At 43.3% G+C, this 11,805-nt stretch overlaps 1 protein-coding gene across 1 annotated transcript in view; it reads right to left on the bottom strand.

Annotated features, from left to right (window-relative positions):
• Positions 1 to 11,250: 11,250 nt before the first annotated feature.
• GPRIN2 (G protein regulated inducer of neurite outgrowth 2) overlaps positions 11,251 to 11,805 on the bottom strand; it is a 1,787-nt gene continuing 1,232 nt past the window's right edge. Inside the window, 1 exon segment of the mRNA XM_009583417.1 lies at positions 11,251 to 11,805. This exon segment is cut by the window's right edge and continues 17 nt beyond it. Within this exon segment, the coding sequence (XP_009581712.1) occupies positions 11,251 to 11,805 (555 nt within the window).

Genomic DNA, 11,805 nt, shown 5'->3' with positions numbered 1-11,805 from the left:
ACCTTGAAAACCAGCAGCACTCCTGTACCTGTTGTGTCCCCCCATCCATTTACCCAACAGGACTGTCCCGGGTAAAGAGAGCAGCCTCTCTTGGGCAGGCAGGCATAGCAGACAAAGCGGTTTGCTGTTATGTCTTCCATAGGCTTGACCAAGGCAATATCATAATCCAGGTGGTTTGAGTGGTTTTCATGGAACCACTCATGCTGGTAGATTTGCTTCATGCAGTACGCTCTCTGTGTGGATTCATCGTGGCTGAGGTTATGCTTTCCTAGGAGGATTTGCCAGTCGGATACATCTTCCGTCTCACCCCTAAAAGAATTTCAGAGTAAGGAACCATATGCGTACTTTTAATGGGCTCTTTCCTCCCACCACTGATGGCAGTACACGCCACTCTTCCCTCTGCCGTACCCGTAGCCGCACCAGATGTACCTTTTTACCCAAACCTACATAGCAGATCAAAAAATGAAATTTAAAATGGCATTAGCCTAAGCAAAGGACAAATTGGTAGTCTGCTAATATAAGGGCAAAAGGTTGGGTAGAGATGTGATTTTATGGAAAAATAAACAAGATGATCCCCTCATGTTCAAACAGTAGCAAAGGTGGAGGCTTATGTACCATGTTGTTCCTCAGTGCTGGATAAAACTGTGTATCAGTATTGACAGTAAGCCTCCAACCAAAGTACGAAGAGAAGCATTTTGGATGCGTAAAAGGCATCTACATACACATCAAAGATAGTTAATGAGGATTAACACATGCGACTTTTCCCTTGGGAAGTGTATGACACTGCATAATGTGCTCCTGTACCCAAAATTCAGTACTACTTCTTGCCACCCAAAACACAAAGAACTTGAGGAATGTTCTCTGCTGCAATGATTTTATAGCAAATTTTATGGGATGTATGCATGCGTTCTTAAAGAATGTTTCTGGTTCCTGTTTAGACCATTCCTCCTTCAATAACTGCAGTAATTTAGTTGAAGAGAACCAGTTGCGTTAACTTCTATGTTTAACGCCCCATAATGTAATTTCCCTGTTCTGCAATTCTGCCACACAGTTAAGCAGCACATCGCTGCCTTTTAAAAGGGAAATAGAGAAGTGCAGCACACTGACAGCGGCACAGCACGCACGGCACAGCTGGAGGTGAAGCCAGATGCCAAGGCAGACTAACAAGCTGACAGCGGCTCCTCTGAGAGACAGCAATGGTCCCCAAGCAGAGTATGAAATTATGGAAGAGTAGTCATTGTAGGCATCAGGGAAATTCATGCAGCTCCCGGGGGAATCGCCAGTTGCTTCAAGCTCTGCCGCTGGAAGCAGGCTGTTTTCTCTTTGTCCCTGCCAGCCCGGGTGCACGGCCCTCCCTCCCACATATCCTCTCTGTCCCTGGTCCCCTTCCAGGCAGGCTGTGACCTGGCACTCAGTCCCACAGCTGCGTGCCAGATCCGTCCCCAGCCTTCCCCCAGAGCTTGTCCTGCCCGTGGCCAGAGGCCGACCTTGCAGCCACCAATCCGCCCAAGGAGCCGAGCAGGGCAGCAGTCACTTGTGCTTAAGTCCAAGGCTTTACTTCCCTGCAGGGGATTTTCAAAGATCTCTGCACTGTATTTACTCGCCTTGAATCTTTGCTTTTTGTGTCGAGCTACCTCAATGCCAGAGATAAAGTAAATATTTTTGAACTCCCACACAAATGGTTTCATATACAGATTGTAAACAGATGTTTTAATCATCTTTTCCTGCACTCCACACTCAGCCTTTTTCCTTCCTCTAGTTTAAGGATTTCTCATTTCTGCAACCTTTTTTTAATTACTGTCTATTCATAGATCCCACATATAGTCCATCCCACTTCACATGAAACAGAAGTACAGAATACACCTAACTCCATGTGCATCTTTCATTTAGAGAGGTTCCCAGAAAGGTTCTCTGTAGCTTCTCCAAGAAATCTAACCAAAGGCAGAACTTACTCCTACAAGTAACAGGCTGCAGGGAGAACCCAGTGTCTGTGAATAAGGCTCCCGCCACAGTTGTGAACAGATCTCTTACTTGTGGTCCAAACCTATCAATGCAAAAAATAGTAACAGAAGTTTTAACCAAAGAAGTGTCATCCCTGAGTAGAGGGACAGAGAAAAGGAACAGATTTAACTTGTGATAACAGGAATGCTTTCTCTTCTGTATTAGGGGTTACTAGCAATTGTAGAGGGAAATACCTTTATTAATGTACTACTTTGTCATGTATGCAATGAAGGTATTAGGACTCCATACCCTATGCACAGACATGTTGGTAAGCACATACCCAAACATTCAGATCTTTGTCAACACAGCATCTTTTGTGTGATAGATGCCTAGGCAAGTAGGTTTTCTTGAGAGTCCCACAAGTTCTCTAAAACAAAACCACGGGTATGGCAATTTTAATCCTCACTTTTTTTTTTTTTGCTTTTTTTTGTTATTCATTTTTCCCTCCTGAAACCCTCCAAAGCTTCAGCTGGTAGATGCATCTCAAACAGCAACCACTTCATATACACATATCCCTTTGCAGAAACAGGAGATTCTTTGATCGCCAGAAATTAAATGTCTTCTCACCTATCAAGCAGAAAGCACACTCAGTTCAGATATGACGGATAGGTACTGCAACTCACATGTGCTTTACAAACGAGAGGAATGCCCATGTACATTTTGTGGGTTACAATAGGCTTAACCACCTCTTTAACAGCAGCAGCAATGGCCAATAGCTACGCAAAAACACGCCAACACAAAATATTATTTGTCAGTAAGTGTGTTACTGACTTCATCGGCAACCTCTTCCAAGACATCGATATTTGTGTCACTGAGAAAAGGCTGTGCATACCTGTAATGAGACTTGCCAAGGCCAGGAGTGTGGCTTTGCTTCAGTGTCTTATGATACAATTCTCCCTGCAGTGTTTGGCTGAAAATACCCTCTGCAACAGTTTGCTGGCCAGTCTACAACACGTGGAGAAATACATTCAATAAGCAAAGTCACATCCCAACAGTGGTTCATTGATCCTAGACTTGGTGGCTCTTACAACTTGAAATATTGAGCAAGGAGATAAATATTAAATATAAATCCTTAGTCATGTTCCACATACACCACACAGTCGTATTTTGAATAACTGCCTGGCACACTTGGGATGTTAAAATGCTGTAAATTTAAGAAATCAGAACATCAATGGAAAAGTTTCCCATGCAAGTGCAGAGCTCACTGCTAAAATTTCAGAGACCTATGGTTTCCTGAAGAGCTGGGTTTAGGGATTAAAGCCCCCATGCCTCTCAGCCTGCAAGTGACTGGCTTTGGGACAGGGCAGCTGCCTTGCGTTTGGCTGCTTGGAGGATAGCTCAGATGCAGGCTAATGGAGAGCAGTTAGTGTTCGATAACTAGGCATGAAACTACGTTTGAGCTGGTTTCAAGATACTATCTCTGAAAAACTACTTATTCCTAGGGACTCACTTTGCATTTCAATTAGAAAACAAACAAACAAACAAAAAGCACTTGATCCTGCACAATGTATTTCTCCAGATCGTTCATTACCTCCTGCTTGTTACAGCAGGATTGAGAAGATGAGCTTAAACTCGGGTGAGGTTATTATTAATCACCTTCGGCAAAAGACAGCTGGCTTCTGCAATGCTAGAAAGGTGAGAAAGAGCTGGTGTCTAGCACAGGGTCGGAGGCTCCAAATTTAATATCCCCAATAGAGAGAAGTACTTTATTTTGTATAAAGGCATATAATACCCATAATTTTCCTATGAGAGAAATAACAAAAAACTTAAATAAGAACCTAATGAGAAGAAAATGCGCGGGGAAGGTGCAGACCTGGTGACCCAGCTGAGGCGCTGGCCCCACCACAAACACCTGTATTCGAACACGAGGGAAGGGCCTCCAGGAAGGTGAAAGCAGAGGAGATGCATGTCCCCACTTTCTGCAGCCCCAGGAAAGGTCTTGGTGTCAGCGCTGAGGCACAGCGCCGAAGGGCTCACACTAGAAGGGAGGGAGGGAGGCACGTAAACAGCGTATAATTTCAAACAATCTTAACTAACCTAAAACTGTTTTTACAAAGCTTCAACCTACTCTAGAAAACTTGTTCTGTCACAAACAAGTGATAGATTCAGCCTGTAATGAAACAGCTGTATGATTTTGGTCACTAAACATTGTGAACTTTTTTCCCCCCCATACATATACATATATATATATATACACACACACACACATACACACATTCCAGTCAAAATTGGAGCAGGAAAGGAGTCAGTGCAGGCTTAAAGCACAAGGGCTGTTTTATCTGACAACTATGTTATGTTATGGCTCTAGGGATTGCTCTCATTTAAGTGGAGAAGCAGGTTGTTGAACAACAGGCATCACACAATCGAAACAGGTCTCTTCTGCTTTCTCAGAAATACTTACCTTTTTCCAAGATCCTTTTTAAGAAAGCAGCTACAGCAGCGTGGCACTACATTAACCCCTAATTCTACTGTTAGAGTGAGGCTAATGCTGAAACAAGCGTAACATTTAGCAAACAGATCACTGTGAAAACAAGGAAGAAATTGCAACATAACCCATCATACCATGAATTCAAATTAACGTACAGGCTTTCCTAAAATTGGATTCTCTGAGGCAATAGCATTTGTAGGGTTTTCCAGACCATGTGAACACAAGACAGCATTAAACTTACCTACATAGGCAGGAATTTCTGCTCAGTCCTAATCTGGGGTGAAGCAGCTTGCAACTACAGCCAGCGCCAGAGGCAGGGTAAGCAAATTATCTACAACCATTGCAAAAAACAATCAGAGGAGGTCAAAGGACTGGCTTTTTATGCATGTATCATTACTGAGGGTGTTGTGTCTGTGGCAAGGGAAGGATCAGAAAAGCCAGCTCCTGCCGTTGCTGTCAGGGCAGTACAGTGCAGTCAGATCACGGCACCCAAGCCTGGATGGTTCTGTGTGCTTCGTGCGCCGCAAAGAGCTGCCCATCAGCAGTTGTGCACTGGAAAGCACGAACAGAAGAGTGTTTCGGCAAGGTTCGCTGCGCAGGGAGCTGTGACCCCATCTCTGCTTTACAGTAAAAGTTGTAGGAGGTGAGCAGGGACCAGAAAATGCAGGGGAGAAAAGTGGGTCTGCACTGCCAGGCTGTGCGCCAGCCACTGAGCACCAGGCGGAGCTAGGAGATGTAATCCTGGCCAGCAGGAGTTCACAAAAGCTCTTGACCCAGATTCGTTACGTTACACTACCTTTAACACCATGGGGGACAAAATCTCTCCTTCATTACACTGCTGAGCTACCTGCGACACCGCGGTTGCTGGAGTTGTCTTTCCTGCCCGCAGGCAAGCAGGAGGTGGCTGGAACGGGATGGAGATCTGCAGTGTCATTTCCTTGCTTGTGTTTCCCCGCTTTGTTTTCTAAGCTTCCTTCACATGCCGTCTGAGTGGTGTAGCCCGTAGTATACTGAAAGGCTGATAATAAGATGGATGACATCTGTTTAGGTCACATAGTAGATAGGATTAATGCTTCTAAAGACTTACAAGCTACAGCTTAGTACTCTGCTATCTGAACACATTGGCCCTTGGACATGTGATGGCTGTCAGCTCAAGACCCAGCACTTCTACGGCCTGAGAAAGATGCAAGCCAGACATCCGAGTGACCATGGCAAAGGACATGCACCATTCCCTTCACTGATGCGGACCGGCAGTAAAAACAACTGTGTGCTTAGTCTTGTGAAGGAGCTCCCGGAGGAAGAAACGACTCCACAGCACTGGTTTTGCCAGGGGCAGGGGTGCTGCCCCACAGAAAATGGAGATACTTATTCCAGCTTGCAGAGGTGAAAAAGGAACACCCCTATCTTTATAGCAGTCAGAATAGCAGGCTGCAAGTTTCTTTTTGAGCGAGAAAAGGAACAAAATTCTCACTAACCCACATGCCACCCACAAAGCTTACCCACCTCTTCCCCTTTATAAACCACACCCGTGTCTTCCCCTTTATAATCGATGTGGCTCTGTAGAGCTACCCCCTGCAGAAGGGCAGGGGAGTGGGATGCCCCGGACTGTAACATCAGCAGAAAGCACCACGGCTGCCTCCCTCAGCGGGCACGCAGAACTTGCAGACTTGAGCAGCCCAGGGCTCTACGCACAGGCTCACAGGCATTAGATTCTCCTTATTTGCAGAGGGTCAGCTGGATCTTGTGACCTGTGTAAATAACAAGGCTTTGGAAAGAGCTCAGTAGGCACGTTGTGTTTTTCATTTCAGATCCATAGTTCTGAATGGAGGGAGAAGAAAGAAAACGTAGAAACCAAAACTCGCTTCACTCAGAATCCTACAGTACCCTCAAAGGGAAAGACACAAGTGACTGAGGCAGCAAGTCCCACCAAGTTATTTAACTGGTACCGTAGGAGTTGATTAGAATTATTTATTTCCAACTCATAAACCCACAGGCTGCCTCCTTTTCTCTTGCCAATTAACAGTATTACTTAGCACTAATAGACTGCTTTCATTTTCAAGGGGCTTAAGAAGACAAATTAATCACCTCAACGTGTCTGAAAGGAACAGATGGTAATGAAGTATTAACATTGCAATTTCACAGTTGGAAAACCTCCTGAGAGGGGCCTAGCGGTGTCCGGGGGGCACCTGGCCCCACTCCCTGTTTGGAGCTGGGGTCCCTGGGTCTCGTCTCTGCTCCGAGATTTTGCTTTATCCCAACATCACCACACATTGCTTTTCCTAAGCAAAACTACACGGTTTTTCTTATTCCATTTTTAACAGAGAGTAACATCCTTCCAGAAGGCCTCTTAACCTCAGCATGTCTTCAGACAGGTCATTACTGCTTTGGATTTAAACGACTAAATGTCTATCCAATAATGCAATTAGTCCAGCTTGCCATTATTTCTTACTGTCTATAAGCGGAGAAGTGATCAGAAAGAAATACCTTCCCTAGTCTGTACAGTGGAGATGCTTTTTTTCTGTTGGGCACAGAACAGCTGATTGCATTTTCCTCCCCGCTCACTCCCACCTCAGAGGACCGTGGGCACGGAGCAGTGTCGCTCCGTGGGGCCTCTTGACTCAGCTGTACAACACGCGATTTCTTAAGCTATGTCTGGAAGGAAGAGAAGCTCATTCTAGAGCTGGGGTTCCTAAAGCAAAACCTGTGTATGAAGGGCGAGATCTGCGGCCATCCTTAGCGGAACCAGCTCGGGATCCAGGCTGTGGCAACTAAAGGTCTCTTCCAGCAGCATGAGGCCAAAGGCAAGTGGTCTGCAAACACTGCAGACTGAACCGGGGGTGAGAGAGAGCCCCCAGCACTCCTGTCACGGGGCTGCCAGCTTCAGAGAGCCCCTCAGCTGCACACCCCCATCCCCACCCGTGTCTCCTCATCGCCCTGGGGGCGGCAGGAATCCCTGGGGAGTTTGTTATGGGGGCATCCGTGTTACTGGGCCCCGAGTGAATTTGGTTCGGTGGCCCTCCCGCCTGATCCCCAGCCATTAAGCAACCTGTCATACACACGACTCTAGGAGGCCATTTCTCAGAACAAATTAACATTTTTCAGGAGAAGACCAAACAAATAAATACAATGATTTTAAAACTAACTGGTATGACATTGACTAAGCAACTTTTTAGGGTTTTTTTGAAAGAATTGACTTAACTATGGAAGGTTTTTATTTAAAACATTGAGAGAATATGTTCTATTGCAGTATTTAACCCTGCAACCAAAGATTATCTCAAATTACAACTGTGCAACATTAATAAAGTCAGTCAGTGGCAAATGCCTGATAGGTTTTGGCCTCTCCTCCAGGAATGGTAATAGTCAATATAGTGATACATCTCCTTTGTTACTAGAGAAAGATAATAATTCAGAGCAAAATTCATTATTATAACTCTTTTTCAGAGCTACTTCATCAGTATACTGATACCAGTATCAGTTCCCTTTAATCTGTGCTGAACCACTGACCCAAGCATCTCAGCCCGTTATCAATCCTATAGCCCTCAAGTAGTATATACAGTTCAGTCCTTCTAGAGACATTAGTTAGCATCTAGGGATGATATAACATATCCAAAATGCTGCATTACCGGGTGGCTGTTGCTATATTTCAAGGGAATGAAGGAGCACAAGCTCCCAGTGTGGCAGCCCTTGCTGAGGATTTGTGCGAAAGGCAACCCCGATTTGATCAGCTGTAAATGGTACCTGAGCATTCAGGCCGGGGAGCAGAGGCAACATGATGCAATGCAAACTGGTTTTCAAATGGTCTTAAGAAAATAATACACCTTGATTTCACCCTAGCTTGACAAGCATCTGTGTTCAGCACTGACCTGCTCAGTTATAAATCTAGTGTAAGTTCTCCTTCTACGTTATATTTAAAAGTAGAATGTAATGGATTTGGATTTTCCTAAGTTAGAAAACATTAAAAAACAGAGACAGACTTCTCACATTTACAAGAGTAACACTTGAACAGAGCACTAATATGAAGAATACTTAATATATAACCTGACTGTATTTAAATTAAAAAAAAAATTGAACCCAAATGCAAAGTGAATCCAAATTCCCTTTTTAAGAGGTATCCATCATACAAACAAACCAACTTATTTTATCCATGCAGTTAATGTTCAGATGAGTATTTTGTTTGGGTTCCCTGCCGCCAAATCTCTATTAATATGCCTTGTATTTTAATTCTTTCCAAAAGCATAGGAAATCCTCAAAGACAAACACTATTTTTGTTACCAACAGCGACTCCAATTAGTATCCTGAAGACTCACAATGCCTATAATGAGTGGGCATGTTTTTCTTGATTAGCAAACCATTGGTGTCCTTTCCCCTTGCTTGTCATTTATTTTTCTCATCCAGGAATGATAATCAGCGTTTAATCCTGTAATAGCAAATCTGTACCAATGCATAAACCACAGGTAATTCACACCAGAGCTGTATGAAATCTAAGAGTAGCTCCAGCTTTTATAGTATACAACAGCCAAAGCGCTCAAGGGACTTGGCCACGTTGTTCCAGTCCCTTCTGCAAACTCTCTCTTTCTGACCAGTTTGATACCGATTCTATTTTATCATCTTCCTAGAGTTGGGGGCTTTATTTTGGAGGGGTGCTTGGGATGGGGGGTGGGTGGGAAGGAGAATCAAGATTATTCCACAAGTCAAATAGCTTAAAAGTATGGATTATGATGGTCACAGGAGCAAGGTACAGTTGCTATTTTAAAGCTTTAGTTTAACTGTTCAAATCTTTAATTCTCCTACACAGCCGAGGACAAGCTAACAGACAACACAAGGTTTTAGGCCATTACAGTGCTTAAAATTCTCAAAGTGTAATATTTGAAGAAAGGAAGAAATCAATGTTTGGTACTGCTGATGATACTTCAGACCATAAAATAAGCCCGTATAGAAACTGTTTAGCTAAACGCTAAATAACAGTGGAAGTGACTTTTTTTAGTTACTCATTACTTCTTTACTTCTAGTAAAGCTTTAATAAAAGGAACTTTAACATCTAGGATCATTATCAAAACTTGGATGCTCACAGCTACAGAGGCATCCTGAGTAAGGCGTCATACTCCGGTGGTTTGTATAAAGGTCATTTTGAGTTCAGACTTTATTGTGGCCAAGGTCCCAGGGCCTGAATGAAGCCTCCTGAACTCAAAGCAATTTTCACAGAGGCCAGCTCTGTTTAATTCCACTTTGTCCAGGAATGAAAAATGATCTCGAACTACTCTACGTTATTAAATTAATGCATCACAGCGCATTCCAGCTATCAGGTCCTATATTTAAGGATTTTCTAGCTGAAATTTTAAAACTGTCCTAAGCATCAGGAGCTCCTGTTCATATACATGTTAGGTGAACATTATGTAGACGGCCTGCTAACTTACTGTTTTAGGAAACTGGGACAAAAAACAAACCAAAAAAACAAAAGCACGACCACACACATTTAAAGAAGAATGGAAATTCCACAGCAGTAGGTTCTCTGACACTGCGAGTTTTCCTTTGAGACAGAAATGAATGTTCCTCCTCTCTCTCCATCAAAAAATATTGCACATTCCTAGTTTCCTGAAGAATCTTAGACATTGACCAAAGGCCACGTATGACACTGGAAATAATAGCCTCAGCTTCCTTGACAAACCTTTCACTTCAAACAGGCCCTGCACTACAGCTGCATTACAGTATCATAAAAGGTTTCTCACTGGGAAATTGTTTGCAAAGCTGGTTTTGGGAGAAAAGAAATCTTTAAGCTGCCCGTATGACCAAGGCACTCGGAACAAATAACCTTAGAGCTTTACTTTGGTGAGGACCCAAAGTCTCACTTTCAGCAGACGCTTGATGTCAGGCCAGACGGGGAACACAAGACAAGCGAAGGTTACATGCAAACTGTTGCCTTTGGTTTATGCAACAACAAAATAACCACTGTTCAGGATAGATGCACATAAAAAGCACTCACTGGAAATTATTTTTAATATAAGCAAAACAAAACTGCTTATGATTTGTAGGGTATGATAGTGTGACAGACTAATCTGAACAGCTTTTGTTTCATGTCTCTAATGAATAAGCATTCAATAAGTAATTCACGTTACATGAGTCATCTTTGGTAATATGGTACATTTGTGTCAAACACTCGGTAAACATCAGTTCTGGATATTTAGAGTGTAATTCATGATAACTATAAACTAATTTGAAAGTTGCAGGAGCATCAGCTCGCAAGGGGAAGAGTTCAGACTAGCAATATCGAAATCACTTCACAGACTTACGTAGCAAAAGTTACAATTCTTTGTCATATAGCATTACACTAGTTTGTCATTTTGTCTACTGTTAAAGTGGGTTTATAGTAGCATTATTATAAATTAACAGCAAAGTAGCTCCCAAAACAATTTACGGGAGTAGGATTGAAAGGTAAGAACATGGATTAAAGCATCATTTTCTAACTTTGTTTTCTAACCGTAAATTATTAAAATACAGAAAAAAATAATCATCATTTTAAAAAGATGCATCATTTCGAAAAGAAGTCTCATTCCTTACAATATGATTTAAGACTAACATAGAAGACTAAAACAGTGCTACATTAAATACAGTCAAGAGCATTCAGATGGCATGATGTAGGTACAACCTTATGTCCCCTGTTATTTGGCCCAGCCACCGGTTTTTCCTTGCTTTGGTGTGTATTTGATGGTCACTGAACTTTTCCCACTTATCCTGCAGTGGATTGTCCACATGGACTGTGCTAACACATAAGAGTCAGCATTTATTTACACTTTAAAAGCAGCACAGCTGTCCCACAGCTGTGCTTACTCCACTGCAGTACTGGAACGAGCACAACAGCTCGGATATCTCAGGGAATGCATCATTGTTCTGAAGGGCCTTTTTTTCCCCATTTTATCAGAAGATGGCTCCTCATTACTTTTCCTAGCCAGACGAGCAGGCTCTGTCTGGAATTGTTCTATTTGAATCTCGAGATGTTTTTGAATGGCTAACCCAAGGACTTCTGGATCCACAGATGCCCCATACACTTCCCATGTCATTCCTTCGTCATCCCATCTCACTTCACGTACTGGAGATTTGGGGGCCTCCAAGTCTTGCTCTAGGTTCACCTCTGGGAACACATGCGAGTGGCCTTCTGCTGCAGCTGCTGGGCTTGTTGCCACAGATTTGCATCCCATGGTTGGAAGAGTTTGTACCTCGGCATCTCTACGCTCAAGAGCTGGTTTCAGTCCTTTGGTCAAATCATTCATAGAGGTCATAGTCCACATATCCTTAGTTGTCATTACGACGTCTGCACCTTGCTGGCTACTAAAGGCAACACAGGCAGCCTTTGTTTCTGGAGGAGCTCTCTCCTGCTGAGC

Source organism: Fulmarus glacialis, unplaced genomic scaffold, assembly GCF_000690835.1.
Source record: "Fulmarus glacialis isolate BGI_N327 unplaced genomic scaffold, ASM69083v1 scaffold33838, whole genome shotgun sequence".
Taxonomy (NCBI): domain Eukaryota; kingdom Metazoa; phylum Chordata; class Aves; order Procellariiformes; family Procellariidae; genus Fulmarus; species Fulmarus glacialis.
This window is presented reverse-complemented; position numbering and strand designations above follow the sequence as displayed.